This window comes from Physeter macrocephalus, chromosome 1 (assembly GCF_002837175.3).
Source record: "Physeter macrocephalus isolate SW-GA chromosome 1, ASM283717v5, whole genome shotgun sequence".
NCBI lineage: Eukaryota > Metazoa > Chordata > Mammalia > Artiodactyla > Physeteridae > Physeter > Physeter macrocephalus.
This window is the reverse complement of record NC_041214.2, coordinates 104,494,566-104,512,137: the sequence shown is the minus strand read 5'-3', so window position 1 is coordinate 104,512,137 and position 17,572 is coordinate 104,494,566. Positions and strand designations below refer to the sequence as shown.

Sequence of the window (17,572 nt, the reverse complement as noted above, 5' to 3'; positions counted from 1 at the left end):
CGGCCCCTCCCGTTGCGGAGCACAGGCTCCGGACGCGCAGGCCCAGCGGCCACGGCCCACGGGCCCAGCCGCTCCGCGGCATGTGGGATCTTCCCGGACCGGGGCGCGAACCCGGTTCCCCTGCATCGACAGTCGGACGCGCAACCACTGCGCCACCAGGGAAGCCCCATTTGTTTTTTAAATCACATATTAATCACATAATTAATCTCGTTTGAATCATTTAAATCAAATTTTTTTAAAAAAATCAAAGTGAAATCAAGGAGAAACTGAACAATGAGGTAATCCTTCAAAGATGATATGCATTAAACTACTCAGGCATTTTTATAGACTACGTGTTTACAGCCATAGAAAGTATAGGTGGCATAAAAGGTGCCAACTCTGCATTAGTGCTTAATTTGAAACAACAAAGACCAAAAAATGCTCTCTCCGTGGTTTGCATCATTGAGAAAACCTGGTCCCAGATGATCTGTACATCTCAGATGACATTTAAAATTTTACAACTGCTCACAATAATTAAAGAAAGCTAAGAAATATATGTAACTTTGTAAATCCAGTGTAATAAATCTCCCCATTCTCATAAAAGAAAGAATCACTGATGAAATCTCCATCTACAATCAGAAGCCCCCATCAGCCTCACAACTATTTTTCCCTACTAGTGGACTCTGGAAGGTAAAAATGCCTCAGAGCCAGAGTAATACTTGCTCTGGAGGACAAGGAAGAGAATCCATACAGCTCTGTCTGTTCCTCAGTCCCTGCAACATTCCTTGCAAGGGAATGGTGTCCCCTCTGGAAGTAGGCTTCCAGTTTCTCAGTGGTTAGAACTCTTCAAACCCATCTCCCAAACTTTGTGTTTACTTGAACTGTGCCCACCACCAGAGGCTGCGGTCTCTGTCTCCATCTTGTTTCTGCCTCTTTCTGCCCCATTTTAGGTCTCCACTTTTCCTCACGCATTTTACCTTCTACCTCCCTACTCTCTTCCGTCAGTGAAACTGTATTCAAATATTTTGCTTATGTCCGCTCTCTACCAATTTATTGAATATTTATTGAATATTTTATTTAATATTTTCTTCTAAAAGAGCTTAAAAACATAAGGTCAAAGAAAAGTATTGAGGGAAATAAAAATTAAAACAATATAAAAGTTTTGCTTCTTAGAATGGCAAAAATAAAATAAGAAAATACCGTTAATAGCAAGTATGGATTTGGAACCACACAAAAGTACAATCTTACACAACTGTTGGTATAAAAATAAACTGGTCTCTACTTCTTGGAGGGTAAGTTAACAGCACCCATCAAAATTAATGGGTACCTATCTCCTGACCCAGAATTTACTTCTGTAATCTGTTGTATAGAAATCATCGCATATGAGCATAAATATACATATGTCCAATGATGCCCTAGCATGACCAGTTTAGTATTGTAACAATGAAAACTCTAAAATCCTAAATATACATCAATAAATAGTTAAATAAACCACAGAGTACAATATATTTAACAATGACAGAGAAAGATCTCCAAGAGAACATTCGTAAGTGAAAAATCAAGTTGCATATAATTTTATATTAAAAAAAAACTCATGTGTGTGGTTTGTGTGTGTGTAAATGTGTAGAAGACGATCTAGAAGGGTATTTATTAAACTCCAGGCAGAGGTTCTCCTTTGGGGTGATTATGGATTGCTAGAGCACAGAGTGAATGACAAGTGATAAAGGGGACTTTTAGTTATTTGATCTTCTCCAGTCTCTCTGTATTGTTTGAATTTTTATTAATTTTACTATCTTAGGAGCAAAACAGATCTACATCCCCTAAAGAGAAATAAACCCTTAAAGAGAAATAAAAATATAAAAAATATTGAGTAATTTTTAAGATTTTATGTGGCAGAAGTATAGAGTATAGCATAATACAGCATTTTGAGTAACTATTTTAATCAGAATCATCTACAGAAATTTAAACTTTCATGGGTATTTAATACTCACACTTATAAAATTTGTCCAAAACATGTTGGCTAATATAAAATAAAATATGTTTTTAAATTTTAAGTTGAAAAAACAGACTACAAATAAAGAAAACTAAAGTTCTAAACTTTTAGTTATGCAGAAAAAATTAGCCCAGTTATGAATCACAACTACATTATAGTATTCACAATCATAATTATTTTCTTTTTTAAATTATGAGTCTGCCTGATTAGTCATACTATAAAATTGTTATAGTCCTTAATTATTCATCAAAACATGTAATGAGGAATGATCAAGAATTTTCTGGCTAGTATAATGCTGACAGCGAGACCTGGGTGTCAGACCTCTCAAACTTAGTATGTCCAGAACAGGTAGAAAGAATCCCATCACCATTTCTCCTAATCCCCACACCTACACCTCCCCTATCATTCCCAAATTTTTGCTCAGGGAAAAAACTTAGAAGGCTTTCATGACTCCTCATTTTCTCTTCACCTCACACCAATCCATCAGCAGGTCTTGTTGGCTCTATCTTTACAACATATCTGTAATCTGAACAGGTCTCATTACTTCCACCACTACCACCCCAGCTCAAGCCACTATAATTTCTCACCTAGAATATACTAATGGTATCCTACCTAATTTCCCTTCCTCCATTCTTGCCCCATAAAATCAATTCTCTACTGAGCAGCCACAGTAATCTTCTAAAATAATAAAATTAAGTAACATCACTCCTCTCAGAGTCTTTACATTCTCAATATAACCACCTCTTCTTGCTATGTTGCTCAAGGCCTTATGGGACCTGCCGCCAGCTACCTGGCCTCTTCCCAATCACTGTGCTGTAGCTATACTAGCCTTCCACCTGCCCCCACCCCCCCGCCCCACGCCTTTACCTGGTCTTCTCGTCCCAGAAACATCTTCCCATAAAATTCTTATATGATTGACTATGGTATCCACCCTCCAAAATGTCCTTTAACAGTTCTTACCTCCTGGTGTTCATGCCTTTGTGTAGTCCCCTCCCACACTGAATCTAGACTGTGTGACCAAAATAATACAGAGGAAGTGATGGTAGATGACTCTTGAGTCTACGTTCTAAAAGACTGCTGTTTCTACTTTGTTCTCCTGAACTGCACACTCTGGTGGAAGCCAGTCCCTGTACCATGACAAATACTCAGGTGGCCCTGTGTAGTGGCCTTGTAGAGAGGAACCATTGACCAGCCATGTGAGTCAGCCACCCTGGAAGTCTGTCCTCCACCTCCCATCAAGCCACAGCAGGCCCTGCCAAAATCTCTTACCAACTTTATGGGACATCCCCAAATAAACCCACCCTACGAAGACACTCTCAAATTACTGAGCCACAGACACTGAAACATAACACATGGCGACTTTATTATTAAGTCATCTGGGGGTGATTTGTTATGCAGAGATAGATAATACATTCACTTTCTCAGTTTATTCAGCTTTCTGTTCAGAAGTTATTTATTTAAAAGTAACTTCTTTGATTTCCTATCTAAAATAGTCATCCACGAAGTGAGAGAGTGGCATGGACATATATACACACCAAATGTAAAATAGATAGCTAGTGGGAAGCAGCTGTATAGCACAGGGAGATCAGCTCGGTGCTTTGTGACCACCTAGAGGGGTGGGATGGGGGGGTGGGAGGGAGTCGCAAGAGGGAGGGGATATGGGGATGTATGTATATGTATTGCTGATTCACTTTGTTACAAAGCAGAAACTAACACACCATTGTAAAGCAATTATACTCCAATAAAGATGTTAATAAATAAATAAGTAATTAAAAGGCAAATGGTCCTTTAAAAATAAATAAATAAATAAAATAGTAATCCAATACCCCTGTTTCTTGCCCTACTTTGTTTCCTTTCCTGGCACTTAAAATTATCCACAATTTTTTTTTCTTTTCTTTTTTTTTTTTTTTTTACTTACTGCCTTTTCCCCCACTACAGTGTAAGCTTCTCAAGGGGAAGAATTTGTTGTTGTTCATGCTGAATCCCTAATGCTTACAATATTGCCTAGCATGGGGTAGACATCCCTTCCATTTCTTATTCACTGTTATAATAATTACAACCACTGTTTATTCTCAAATATGTGGGAACTATGCCAAATATTATGTTTAAAATAAGACATATTTTTATTTTAATCCTCATAGCCACCCTGAGGGGCAGAGGAATTCCCAACAGTGGAGAAATGTCAGGCTTAATTGCTGAAGGTCCACAACTAGTAAATGACAAAATCAAAACTCAGATCCAAGCATGGCTGATCCAAATTTTGCTTTCAACTACTTTACTATATTGAAAGATTAAATGATTTAAGATAATAGAAACTCATGAAGGAATACATAAGATGCACAGTTTACAAAAGAGACACTTCTAAAACATTATTAGTCTACATAGGTGGGTGGGATGTGAGAAGTTGGGGAAATCTCCCCAAAATGAAGACTGTCCCCAAAGCATAGTGTTGCAGAGTATTCAACAGCAGACCATAAACTTAGTGTCCCTGAATAACTTTAAAAGGATCATGCCGCTCCTATGAAAGCAGGGGGACTCCAATTCCATACCACTTGGGCTCTTTCATGCATTACGAGTCCACAGCAAAGCAGTGTTGACGAGGAATGGAGATCTTCAAACAGATACTTTGGCTCCATCTTCCTTAAAGAGCTTTCAAACGTGACCACTCCATGTCCTTCCTTAGTCTTAATGTGCAGAGATTTAATGCCTACATAAATCTGAGAGTTATTTCTCTACTAAACCTAAAGAATTCAAAGCCAAAGAAAATCAGTAACGTCTGTTGCCACAGATCTAGTAATATAGCCATATATTAGCCTGTCTTATTATATAGGCAAACAAGACCCCAAGACTTCTAAAATCTTTAAGTTGAAAAAGACCTTAGAAATCACCTAGCTGAACTTCTTTCCCAAATAATATTTCTTTCTACAATCTAGGCTCTTTCAGGGACAAATGTGTCCTCGTCTCAGATGGGAGTGCCTTCCACTGCTTCATTAATCTCATGCCACACTCACGATTCTAGGCTGCTATACCTCGTGTCATGTGTGTCTGGAGAAACTAAATTTGCCATCCTAGACATACTGAATTTAGTATTCTGAACGTCAAACCTGCTAACTGGACCAGGGACTGGTGTTCAACCAGAAGAAGCTGTGTAAGTGATCAAACCCTTCTGGTGTGTCTTATCCCCAAACTCTGTCCAATAAGAAAGCTTTGAACTTGTTGGTGGAAAACCCATCCTTAGAGAAGCAAGTACTAAGTACACACAGCAAAGCCAGCTCAGTAGAGCCCAGGTATAACCTGAGCAACACTGGGCTGTTGCTTCAGTTCTCTAGAACACCCCAGTCATGGAAACACTGAGACAAAGGTGACAGCAAGGGTGCTGTATGTTGCCCAGCTCCTTGAACTCTTTGAATATCCTTATATTAAACACCAAGGGAGGGACTTCCCTGGTGGCACAGTGGTTAAGAATCCACCTGCCAATGCTGGGGACACAGGTTCAAGCCCTGGTCGGGGAAGATCCACATGCCGCGTAGCAACTAGGCCCACGTGCCACAACTACTGAGCCTGTGCTCTAGAGCCCGCAAGCCACAACTACTGAAGCCCATGTGCCACAACTACTGAAGCCCACGTGCCACAACTACTGAAGCCCGTGCACCTAGAGCCCATGCTCCGCAACAAGAGAAGCCACCGCAATGAGAAGCCCACTCACCGCAACGAAGAGTAGCCCCCGCTCTCCGCAACTAGAGAAAGCCCCTCGTGCAGCAACGAAGACCCAACTCGGCCAATAAATAAACAAATAAATTTAAATAAATAAATACCAATAGAAAAAGGTAACCTGTGTGTCTCTGCCTTGCAAAAACAGCCTAACACTCTCATGCTGAGCTAGCTCTGTCTTCCACTTCTATCCAGCCATCCAAGTTCTGCCCTCTAGAATTGCAACCATCATATGGCAGCTTTTCATGTTTTCACTCAGGTCCTGTGTCTTCTCTCATCCACGGCATGATGCTCAATTCCACCAATGACCCCCTATCAGTTAACCAGATAGTTAATTTATACTGTGAGCTAGGAAGTCCCCTTCCCTCTTAAGGCAACCTCATATGAACATCACCCTCCAGACATGGTATAAGCAGGACATGGTTTATTGGTAGTATTACCATCTTGTTCTTTTCTTTTTTTTCTTTCATAATTGAGATTTTATTGGTTGTTTTGAGGATCAGTATACAGATATTTCAATTTGTACACAATTCTCAATATACGTACCAAAAATCTAAAAAACCAGGTAGTTGTGATTCTTTTCCGAACAGTTATTCCAGTGACTTTGCAGCTTAAAATTTGGAGGCAAATTTTCCTTCACAGGATATCAAGTACCAATATCTTCAAATGTTAATATGCTATTACATCGTAAGTCCCACTAATTCACAATTTAATATCATATACACTACATACTCAAATTGTCAATTGTTCACAGCCCATTAACAGTTACTAGAAGAACTGGACTACCATTACCAAAGATGTTACAAAGTGCACAAAATTCTGCCCAGGAGAGCCAAGATCAAGGGGTGAGTGGTTTCCTTTAGGAAACAATTCTACCAAAAACAACATGGGAAGAGAAGTAATTTAAAGCATTTAAGACATTAAATGCACAACTGTCTCCAAACTGCCATTTAGTACGCTTTGTATTATAGGATATAAAAGCTACCCCCCATCTGTGGAATGTTAAGCTGACACCCAAGACAATCAAAGCCTCCCATATTCAATACCCCACTATTTTCTGGTTGTACCAAAAAATAAACAACCAGCAAATGATTTCACCTCTTAAAAAAGAGCAGGTACACTTAAAAAATGGGATGAGGTGGGATTCCCTCCTTTTAAAAAATGTTTCTAGAGCTACTAAAAAACTTGCATTTACAAAATAGTTGATAAAAATATTCCTCTGGATTGTACAAGGAAGGAGACAGGGACCCCTGATAGGACCAGGTGTGTGATATTAATCAGACTTGGCTTCTTTCCCTCCTGCTTCATTAGAAGCTGGGCTCTCCTCGTTTTTAGCTTCTCCATTTTCTGCAGGTGAGTCTTCTTTAGTGTCTTGGTTTGCCACTTCAGCCTGTTTTGTCAGTCGTTCACAGCCCATTAACAGTTACTAGAAGAACTGGACTACCATTACCAAAGATGTTACAAAGTGCACAAAATTCTGCCCAGGAGAGCCAAGATCAAGGGGTGAGTGGTTTCCTTTAGGAAACAATTCTACCAAAAACAACATGGGAAGAGAAGTAATTTAAAGCATTTAAGACATTAAATGCACAACTGTCTCCAAACTGCCATTTAGTACGCTTTGTATTATAGGATATAAAAGCTACCCCCCATCTGTGGAATGTTAAGCTGACACCCAAGACAATCAAAGCCTCCCATATTCAATACCCCACTATTTTCTGGTTGTACCAAAAAATAAACAACCAGCAAATGATTTCACCTCTTAAAAAAGAGCAGGTACACTTAAAAAATGGGATGAGGTGGGATTCCCTCCTTTTAAAAAATGTTTCTAGAGCTACTAAAAAACTTGCATTTACAAAATAGTTGATAAAAATATTCCTCTGGATTGTACAAGGAAGGAGACAGGGACCCCTGATAGGACCAGGTGTGTGATATTAATCAGACTTGGCTTCTTTCCCTCCTGCTTCATTAGAAGCTGGGCTCTCCTCGTTTTTAGCTTCTCCATTTTCTGCAGGTGAGTCTTCTTTAGTGTCTTGGTTTGCCACTTCAGCCTGTTTTCCCTTTGCTCCCCTTTTCCCTTCTGTTTGCACTTTTTTGTCTGAAGATTTATCCTTTCCTGCCGCCTTTTTTGGCTTCGTTTCTACTTTTGCAGGAGCCGGTTTCTCCCTTTTGGGCATTGTGGCGGCGGGGCGGGCGCGGGCCGGGTGCCTGCGGGCGCAGAGCCTTCGCGAAGCTGGCCTGCCTGGCCGCTGCCGCTCCTCCCACCGCCCGAGCTGCCGGGACCCGCGGCGGGGTTGGGGAGAACGGATGGCTACCATCTTGTGCTGCTCGCTAAGTTCCATAAATATTTTCAGCAACGCTGTCACACTATCAGCTTAGATTAAGCTTGTGGTCAATGAAAACATCTATTTTTTTTCATGTAAATCACTGTCCAAGTCTAGTATATTAACAAAATAGATTTTTAAAATCTAAATTCAGGACTGTAGGTTATTTATACTACATTTATCTTTCGTATTTCAACTCTCTCACATCTTGTTCGCATTATGCCAGATATAAGATACTCCTTCTAGTTCAGGGTCTATTATGAATTCAAACATGCCTGTTTTTTACCCAAGCTATTGATAAAAACACTGAACAGAATATGATTAAGGGAGGAAACCAATGACATGACACCAAAAATTCCCCCCTAGCCCCTTCTGAACTTGTTAGAGACACTGGGGTAAAGGAACTACAGCAACTGTAAGTCCATCCACACAATTAAAATCGAATCTTCTTTCTTCTGTTTGCTACGGAAATATAGAGCAACTACTGACCATAAAGTATAGGTATGTATTCTTATAAATAATACTTCAGGGTTCATGTCTAGAAGTTTATTGGAGCCTGGGTGGTCAAGTGGACAGAGTATTTAATCATTTTTAATACATTTTACATGCTTCTACTCTGGTCCTATAGGGTCATTCCCAGCTTTTAATTTGTTTCCATACAGCCATTAGAGCTAGAGTGCCTTTTAGGAAAGAAATAAAGTAAGGGTCACCCCACTAGGGGTGAGATAACATGGAGAGAACGCCACATATTTCTTACACAAAACTTTTGCCACCAGAGAAGCTGTGAGGAAAACAATATGCAAATAAATAAGTCAAATGGAGAGAAAGTTAAGCCTAAGGGATAAAGCCATGAAAAATTAAACCTGTCTATACTGTAGATCCCCAAACATATCAGACTTAACAGTTTATCAGAGCCCCATGTAAGTATCAGAGCCTCCTTAAGTATCTTTTAAGGAATAAAATAAATATTTATATTATATCTACTTCCTGGTAAGATATATCTAAGAACATTACACTGAAAGGTGCATTAAAAAATATACTAGGGTGGGAAACAGCCATCACTTGATATAAGTAATTTAGGTAGATGAAATTCAATTTAATAAAATTCCCTCAGAATATAGAGATAAATCCACATTTTCCATTGGCTTAAACCATTTTTTACCCAAACTCACTGAGAGGAATAATTTAATTTGAAAAGATCAGCTATATTGATTGATCCAGGAGACCCTTGGTGCTTCCCAGAAGAATAAGACTTATGAAAAGGAAGTATCACTTTGATATGAATTAGGGAACAAACAGATTTATAGAGTAAGTCTTAGGCTTGGTATACTTCATTTTTCAAAATATGACCTGCAGTAGAATCAGAAATCAAAAGTAAAGCTTTTGAGGAATCCATTCTTGTGTGGTCAGGGCATTCAGTTCAGAGATCCACAATTTTTAATATTAATATCAATATGAGTGATTGCAAGGCCCCAGAACAGCAACTACTTATTCATGGAAATAAGACAACATAACAAATGTGGGTCTGTTATAAAGAATTAGTGTGGTATAGGGGAAGGAGCATGGAATTTGAATTGGTAAAGAATTCAGAGCCAGAAGATTTGAGTTCTTATCTAGTTCTGACATTTATTTATTTCTAAATGATGATAAAACATAACCCACAGGGTCACTGCAAAAATTAAATAACATAATGTATATCAAAAGGTGTACATATAGACAATGTACAAGCATTAAATGTTCCTCCCAGTAGATGGTAAACGCCTGAAAACTAGAACTAATCTTATCCTTCTAGCACAATCTCAGACTAACAGAAGGTTTTGATAAATGTTTAGAAAATAAATGAATGACCACCCACACACCACACACCAAAAAAAAAAAAAACTGTTCTCATAGCATGCATAGTTGTGCAAGATAAGTTATATAATATGCAAATGTAAGCTTAAAAAAAGCTTATGCTAAAATATAAATGGTAATTAAAATATAAGTGAACCAGATGTATATCTATACATATGTGCATTCTATATATAAAATATACATACACATATATGTCTATGACTTAATAGTTCAAATATATTTGAGTAAAAAGAAAATATAAGTGAACAGATTTTTTTAATAGAACCCATTACAATCAAAGCATCTAGGAGTCACTGAAGTAAATAACATATTCCTACTTGGGGGGACCATCTAACTTAGAGTGTTCACTGCAGTATGTTCCTATTATGGCCAAATATTTGTTTCATATGATTACTCTTCAGCAAACCTTCCAGAATGCAGTTTGAATTTTATTTGCAATTGTAAAAATCTTACTATCAAATTGTAAAAATCTTACTATCAAATCACTTTAACAATTGGGGTGGGAGGTATTTTACAAATGACAACTCTACGAAGATAAATGAACAAAGGTGAGTTACCTGGGTCTGTAGAGGCAATAACATAGGTATTTTGTTTTAACTCTTTTGGCCTGAATGAATATTCTCATCCAAGGGTCAAAATACAGAACAGATGTATAGGCTCTGAGCGACCATCTCTCTGGAAAACTGGAAAAGAAAATATCAAAGGCCATACTGTAGACAATGTAATAATGACATTATTTGAGAAGAAAAAATAAGACTACCAAGTCATAATGGTTACTACTAGCAGCTTCAGGAACTTTTTTCTAAACCTAATGACACAACAAATACCAGCAAATGCTGCAACACTCACACATCCCTAAATACAAGGGCTTCCGTGAATAACCTACACATTGATTAGAACTGAACTCTGGTTGGCAACTAGCCAATTAAAAGTAGACTTACATCAGCAATAGAAAAGATACTTTTCATTAAAGCTATCAGCCCAGAAGGACAAAACCACATCAAATAAACAAAACAATCCCCCTGCTCAAACATAACAAAATGAATCGAGGCCCACATGAATGAAATACATTTCCATGAAGTTATTGCAAACAGAGAAATACAATAAAATGTTTCATTTGCTTTGAAAATTATGAACAAGAAACATAAAACTTCATTCTGTAAGTGCAATTAAGTGTTAAAATAAGTATTAATGGCCAGCTGAGGGGAGGAGTCTGATAACATGATAAGTGAAAAAGAAAAGAGAAAAATAAAGGGTGGAAAGGCAGTAAAATGGGAGCAGAAACAACATAAACAGCCTATGAAGAAAACTACCCTTGTAAAGCTGCACATTGTTGAGAAGTCGCTGTGTTGCTGTAAAACAACAACTCCAGGGACCTTCTATATTAAAGTCTACTTGTGAACTGTAAATCCTCGCCAATTAGACAAGAAATAAAGATCAAAAACAGGCCCAGCCATGTTTAAGAAGTAGAGCTCTTCATCTACTGGGTCCTAGAAAAGTCTACAAGGGAAGGGGCTACAAGGCACAAATAGAAAGCAGAGAACAGTAAACCTATCATTTTTACAATCCTACCTCAGTCAAGAGGGAGACAAGTTGGTGGAAAGGAAATATAAAGCCTGCTGGGGGGTGGCTGCTCAATGGGGTCACATTATTGGCAGTTACTCAGTAAGAAAGAACAGAGCTCCAAGGAATTTACAAAAATGAAGACAAAATCCATAGGCTGTCCAAGGATTTCCTGGTTGGTTCTAAGTTCCTCCAGGCAGGATCTGAAGCTCATTATGAAGTCAGGAATTTCTATTAGCTGTTTAAAAAGAAAGCCTTCAGTAGAATTTCTCAATATAAATTATATAAAAGTATCTAGTCCATGGCTATTACTCCATAAATACAAGTACAGCTTTAATGTGACACGAAAGGCTATCTGCATGACTACAGTAATGTAGTCAATTATTAGTATACCAGAAGCTGCACAATCAAGTAAGTCCTCCCCTGTTAAGAGAGAAAAAATAAGTCACCTTGGGACACTATAAAAATTCTGAGGACTTCTGCCATTATTCAAATCCTTTCTGGATCTTCTGACTTGAAATTGCCATTACAGCTAGAAGCTCCTTCTTCTGAGTCTCCTCAAAGCTAACACTTCTTTGTCATTTGAAGGTAAAAGTCAAAAGTAATTCAGAGACAAGTTTGAGAATTTGAGAAATTTGGTGAGAGATCCAACTGGGTTAGACAAGTTTTGGTTAAAAAAATATTATACAAATATAAAATAAGGACACTAATATGTCTACCTCTTAATAGGTCACTTCTTTACTCATTCAATTAATATTTATAGGTAAATATTCATAGCATGTGTGCTAGGGATCCTCAAGACCTCCCCTATGTGAGGAAGATGCCGCTAGAAGGTCTCATGGGACTTAGCATGTAATTGTATTCATGGTTAAGCTTTATCATGGTGATGTAGTAAGGATATACAGTGGCTCCTATGGAAAAGATAGGTGGTGTCTGGAGGAATCCTCGTGTGGCTTTCTAATGTTCTCCCCCTCTCATGAAGGGTCACACAGAGAATACTCTTTCCCCAGCTATGAAAATGTAGCAACATGTGTGTGATGCTTCTGCCTCAGGAAGCCCATTAGAGACTCTGGGCCCTCAAGGCTTTTTCATCATTGTTTGTTCTTTGCTTCTGTTTTTGTTTTTGTTTTTTTACTGGGGCTGGTCATATAAACACCCTCTGCCTAGCATGTATAAAAATTCCAGAGTCCCAGAAAAAAAGTAGATTTTCAGCATATATCATGTTATTTGCACAGTATGGACACAGTGAGCCACCCTCACCTGTTATGGAAAGTTTTATATCAGTGAGGAGAACTGTTTACCAGCCAAGTTCCCAGAAGCCAGCCAAGGGCCAATCTTGCAAGCAAGACTTCTAGCATTAACCCTTTTCTACACACACACCTACTTTTGAAAGTTCCCATTTACTTGTGACAAAGAGAACAGCAATACTTCTTAAACTATTATCATGTCACTGATGGAAAGACAAAGAAGGCTAAATATGACATCTGTATATGAAACAGGCTACCCAATGTCACTTTCAAACGTCTTTATATGATATATAAGGTCCTTCATGATCTGGACCCCACTTAACTCTCCAGCCTCGTCTCCTGCCAGCTTCAGTCTAGCCATTTAGGACCACTTCAGTTCTCCAGATATGGGGTCATGCTTTCTCACCCCCAAGCCTTGGCACTTTCAATTCTGTGGTCATTTTCAGTTAGCTCCTCTTCACGCTTCCGATCGCACTCCTCTCAAAGCCTTCCCTCACTCCTCAAGATTGGGTGAATCACTCTCCTACGGTGCTCCCCTCCTTCTTCTGTGGACCCCTCCACAGCACTTGCCACTTTGTGGTGTTGTTGACTACTTACTTACTTGTATCTCCATCAGGCTGTACCCTCCATGAGGCCAGCATCCTCATCAATAAACATTTGTTGAATAAATGATAATTATTCAGGACTTCCTTGGCTTAATTTAGAATGAACAACAGAGGGTTCCCTATATAAGACTTTTTAATGACTGATCATCTTCAGTGATGATGTTACCAGTGTTTACAAATAAAGCCACCCACTGGGGAAACTGAGATACAAATGTACTCCGTCATCATGGTATCTTCAGAAGATCTAAGAAAAAATATAGTGTTACTCTCCATCATGCAGGAACTGCTTCATATATCTTCTCCAAGAGGTGTTTGTCTCTTGTTTCCTCCTAAATGGCTTTTCCAACCTAAACGTTTCCAGAAGTATCCATATCTCTCTCTCTTTGTATCATCTTTCTCTCTTACTTTCTATTTAACTGGCTATAATAAACTGAGAAAGGAAGAGAGAGAGCAAACTCCCTTACACACACACACACACACACACACACACACACACACACACACACACACCCCGTCATGTGACAGACTTGAGAAGGGAAAATTTTCAGGCAGAAACTGACTTTATAGTCTGTGGAATATGATAGGAAGAGCTGGGGTAATCTATGTGCTTGTCCCCTGCTCAGCAATGGGTATTCTCAAAAAGTCTCAAATTTATCCTCCAGCTGTGGCTGTGGCCTCTGTGTGGCCTCTTTCTTCTCCCAGCCTATCCACTCTGTCCTTCTGCTGTTGGAAGTGTTGCTCCATATGTGGCATATCATGGGTGGATTGGTGTGTTGGGACCACCAAACTATGTTAAGGGTAGGAGAGGGTCCAGAAAGAGAGGTCTCCTGACCAAGGTCAAATCTCCTTTATCTACCGATTCAGATTCTCTGTGGCTGGAGTCTGAGAATGTGAATATTTTTTAAACTATCCAGGTGTTTCTTTAACTCTACCAGTTTTAAGAACCACTGCCTGGTAGACCTACTGGACAGGGTAGTATGTAAAGCAGTTTTCCTGAAACAAGGGAGCAGAACAATCTCTTGAAGGTGTTTGGACCTAGGACACCCTCCACATTTATCTACACTGGGTACACAGACAACAGACTCCCATCCAGTCCAACCACTGAGCTCCCTTCCATAGTTGAGAAAACAACTCTAAAATCTGGGCAGCAGACTAAATTAGATCCCTTTTGGAGTATCGCTGAAGTGCCATATTTCTATTCATGAAAATACTGTATACTATAACCAAAACTGGTTTATAATTTTCTAAATTTATTGCTAAAGTCCCTATAAAATCTCTGAAGAGGTCTTAAAGTTGAAATTAACAAGGCCTATATTATCTTGAATATAAAGAAGTGCATAAAGATTTTTAACTAGTTTAAGTTCTGAACTATAAAGGGGCTAACCAAATTTAATCTCAGGGTAGATTATACCTAAGAGAAATGTCAACTCAAAGAGGCAATTTAAAAGAAAAGTTATAAGCTACGCAAAGTAATGAAAGTGCTTCTGCCATAACCACAGTATAGCAAGCACTACATTATAACAATTTGAAGCTGTGACTTCTGATGTGTTCCTAGCCAGCTCAGTTAAGACATAAACTAGAGACATTATGGAATGCTGCCCAATGACTGTCAATTTAGAAACACACTGGCAACATGACACCTAATTTCAAAACATTACTTAGCACAAAATTTCGACTCCATTACTCCGTATTATATCATTACTTTCAGAGCTGTTGTTTTTTTTTTTGATGGATTCCTCTAGTTGCCTGAGATCCTGAGCCATGATGGATTCCAGGGGCAAGAAATGCCCTTTTGATAACAGCCAATTCCATGACATGCCTTTTTTTTTTTACTAGAGTCCGTGGTTTCTTCCATTTTTTCATAAAGTTGAATATGTTAAGAAGATATTAAGTAATTGAAAACAACATGGGCACAAGTAAATTGCATATATAACAGACCAAGTGAAACGGTCATATGATCCTGGCCCCGCAAAAGGGAATCAGGAAAAATGCTATAGGAGTGATCAAGCCTTCACGGTTTGGAAGTCAAAAAAGATTTCAAAGGTAACAGAAGCACTTTACAAAATTTCCTAAAACTCCCTCTCTCATCCTAATAAAGGTCCCCAATGATCTTCAGGGATGGAGGACAGTAGAACCCACTATGGAAAGTGCCAGCACCTTCCAATGAAAGTATTTGCAATATCCTTAGAAAATTACCTAGACGTTGACATTCAGTTCGGTTTACCTAAATTCATTTGTTATTTGCTATGTACCAGGCACTGAGTCAGTTTACAGAGCATTATAGTAATTGCAAGAAAGAAGTGCTATGGGAGAAGAAGAATGGACAGAACTAAAATGCACTGAGAACTTCCACATGCTGAGTACTGTGCCTCTTCTGTTTCTACAGTATTCGTATTAAGTAGCTGATGCAATAGCCTCATCCTGTAGATGAGAACACTGAAGTTCAGAGACTACAAATAACTTACCATTAGAATGAAAGCTCTCTCAACAGAATTCAAGCCACGTGGGGGCAGAGATATTTGTTTTCTTCCCTGATATATCCCCAGATCCTAAAGCAAGGCCTCATACTTACACTCAATAAATATCCACTGAATGGGTGAATGTAAAATGAATCTATCTATAGTCCGTTACTCAGTGGAAGAACCAGAATTTGAGACCAGTTCTAAGTGACTACAAAGTCCACGCTTTTTATAATGTACCTACTGCCTCCAAGGCTGAGTGGCTGGATGCACAGCACTGATGCGGAGTGGTGGGAATTAGCGGACGGGCTCAGGCAGCCTCCATCCACAGCCCCTACCTGCCTGTAAGCCTGAGGTTCTGGCTCCTTCAACTCCACCCACAGATCAGGATTCAAGGATATGGTGCCCATATTTTCTAATTCTGTATGGACTTTACAAAGAATATATGATATGGCATTAGACTGCAAATGCTGCCCATTCATTCAATTAACCCTAATGTCTCTGCTGACAGACCATGACATCATATAAAGGAATATTTTTTTAAAAATCAAAGACATAGCTAGAATCAAGTTGGTAGACTTAGAACACATACTAGTCTCCTGCTGAAATCCAAGGAAGAATAGTAAGGATGCTTGGGTGCCTAGAGAGGAATGAGAAAAAGGGGGAAGAAGATCAGAGAAATATAGGTGACTAATATACAGGATGCTGCAGGACACTGTACAGACATTGACTTTTTCTCTGGGTGAAATGGGAAGTCACTGGAGAATTCTATACAGAGACTGTTTAAAAGACTACTCTGGCTGCTACAGAGGAGCAAGGGTAGAATAGTTTTTACAGGGCCAAGGGTGGAAGCAGGAAGACCAGTGGACCAGTGGGAGGACTTCTGCAGTAATCCAGGTGAGATATGAGGGTGGCTTGGACCAGGATCGTAGCAGCAGAGGAGATGATAAGCGGTTGGATCTGGATCTATTTGAAGGCAGAGCCCATATGAAAGTAATAAGTTACAAGAGTCCTCCAACTGCTGAGTATGAAGAATTAGAGAAAGACAAGACCCACATTATGGAATTATTAAAGGTTAAGAGAAAATCCTAAAAGCTATGCACAGGAAAAATGAGTATTACAAAATTTTAATAATTACATCTGCATCAGACTTCTCACTAACAACATGGATTCAAGAAGTCAAATGAGTAGTAAGTACTGAGAAAAACAATTTTTAAACCAATAGTCCTTTATCCATTTAAACAAGTACTGAGGTAGAAAGGGGAAATAAAGGTACCTTTTTTCGAATTTTATTTTTTTTATACAGCAGGTTCTTAATAGTCATCTATTTTATACATATTAGTGTATTTATGTCAACCCCAATCTCCCAATTCATCCCACAACCAGCCCCCCTTTCCGCCCTTGGTTTCTTCTCTACATCTGTGTCTCTATTCCTGCCTTGCAAAACAGTTCATCAGTACTATTTTTCTGGATTCCACATATATGTGTTAATATACGAAATTTTTTTTTCTTTCTGGCTTACTTCACTCTGTATGACAGTCTCTGGGTCCATCCACGTCTCTACAAATGACGCAATCTTGTTCCTTTTTATGGCTGAGTAATATTCCATTGTATATATGTACAACATCTTCCTTATCCATTCATCTGTCGATGGGCATTTAGGTTGCTTCCATGTCCTGCCTATTGAAAATAGTACTGCAATAAATATTGGGGTGCATGTCTTTTTGAATTATGGTTTTCTCTGGGTATATGCCCAGTAGTGGGATTGCTGGATCATATGGTAATTCTATTTTTAGTTTTTTAAGGAACCTCCATACTGTTCTCCATAGTGGCTGTATCA

The 17,572-nt window shown here is 38.8% G+C and overlaps 1 protein-coding gene across 1 annotated transcript in view; it reads right to left on the bottom strand.

Moving 5' to 3' along the window:
- MORC1 (MORC family CW-type zinc finger 1) overlaps positions 1-17,572 on the bottom strand; it is a 314,151-nt gene that overhangs the window by 136,636 nt on the left and 159,943 nt on the right. The window contains exon 12 of the mRNA XM_055085704.1: positions 10,416-10,541. Coding sequence (XP_054941679.1) covers positions 10,416-10,541 — 126 coding nt within the window. The remainder of the gene's footprint in view (positions 1-10,415; positions 10,542-17,572) is intronic.